Here is a 981-nt window from a genome sequence, read left to right on the forward strand (position 1 = left end):
CACTCTCTCTCTCTCTCTCTCTCTCTCTCTCTCTCTCTCAGATGCACACTCTCTTTCTCTCTCTCTCTCTCTCACACACACACAAATTCACCCTCATGTGTGAGGGTAGTAGCTAGATCTCTTTCTCTCTCTCTCTCTCTCTCTCTCCCTCTCTCACTCTCCCCACCTCTCTCTTTTTCTTTTTCTTGAGGATTCTTACTCGAATTAAAAATGCAGGGTAAACATTTGAATAGTGAACGGTAATAAAACAATGAATTTGATTGGACATTCTTCAAGAAGTCTAAATACACTTCTGGTCAATCACGGAAACAAACGTCTGCGCATCATGATGGAGGAGTTTTATGAAAATTACAGTTCAGAAGTTAATGACGGAGTGAAACTGTTGACTTTCCAACAAATAAAAATTAATGATGAATCTTTTGCGTTACAATGACCTTACACATGTGAATTTTAAGTGTATTGTTTATGTTGTTATTGTTGTGTCTCATATTTTATATTATTCTTATTTTCTTTACAGCTTACCCGACCAGTCGCCTCATAATGGGTACCTGTCTGATGAGAACAGCCAGGACACCCAGGACAATAAATTGCTTCCCCTATGTGGCGGGGATAGCGAAGATGATAGCTTTGACATACTGCCATCACCCCGGGTCTCACCCGACATAACACATATCCCAAATGTTGTCGTTATATCAGACTCGGAGACCACGCAAGGTAAGTGTCAGTACCATTATGACTTCTCCGTACTTTTCCAGGTTAATACCAGAGAATTACTATACAACATCAGGGAGTAGAATTGCGATTATATGCACATGCACACATAATATGTTTCCGTTCGTATGTGTGTATGTGTGTGTGTGCATGTGTGTGTGAATATGTGTGTGTGTACTACCGACATATTTATATATATATGGCGCTCCAACATGGCCGCAGTCAAATGATTGAAACAAATAAAGGAATGAAAGAAGAAAAGAATATATA

The 981-nt window shown here is 39.4% G+C and overlaps 1 protein-coding gene across 1 annotated transcript in view; it reads left to right on the plus strand.

Annotated features, from left to right (window-relative positions):
• The window catches only part of LOC128250243 (uncharacterized), a 449,636-nt gene that overhangs the window by 325,290 nt on the left and 123,365 nt on the right, over positions 1-981 (plus strand). The window contains exon 2 of the mRNA XM_052974962.1: positions 518-714. Within this exon, the coding sequence (XP_052830922.1) occupies positions 518-714 (197 nt within the window). The remainder of the gene's footprint in view (positions 1-517; positions 715-981) is intronic.

The sequence above is a fragment of the Octopus bimaculoides genome, chromosome 20 (genome assembly GCF_001194135.2).
Source record: "Octopus bimaculoides isolate UCB-OBI-ISO-001 chromosome 20, ASM119413v2, whole genome shotgun sequence".
NCBI lineage: Eukaryota > Metazoa > Mollusca > Cephalopoda > Octopoda > Octopodidae > Octopus > Octopus bimaculoides.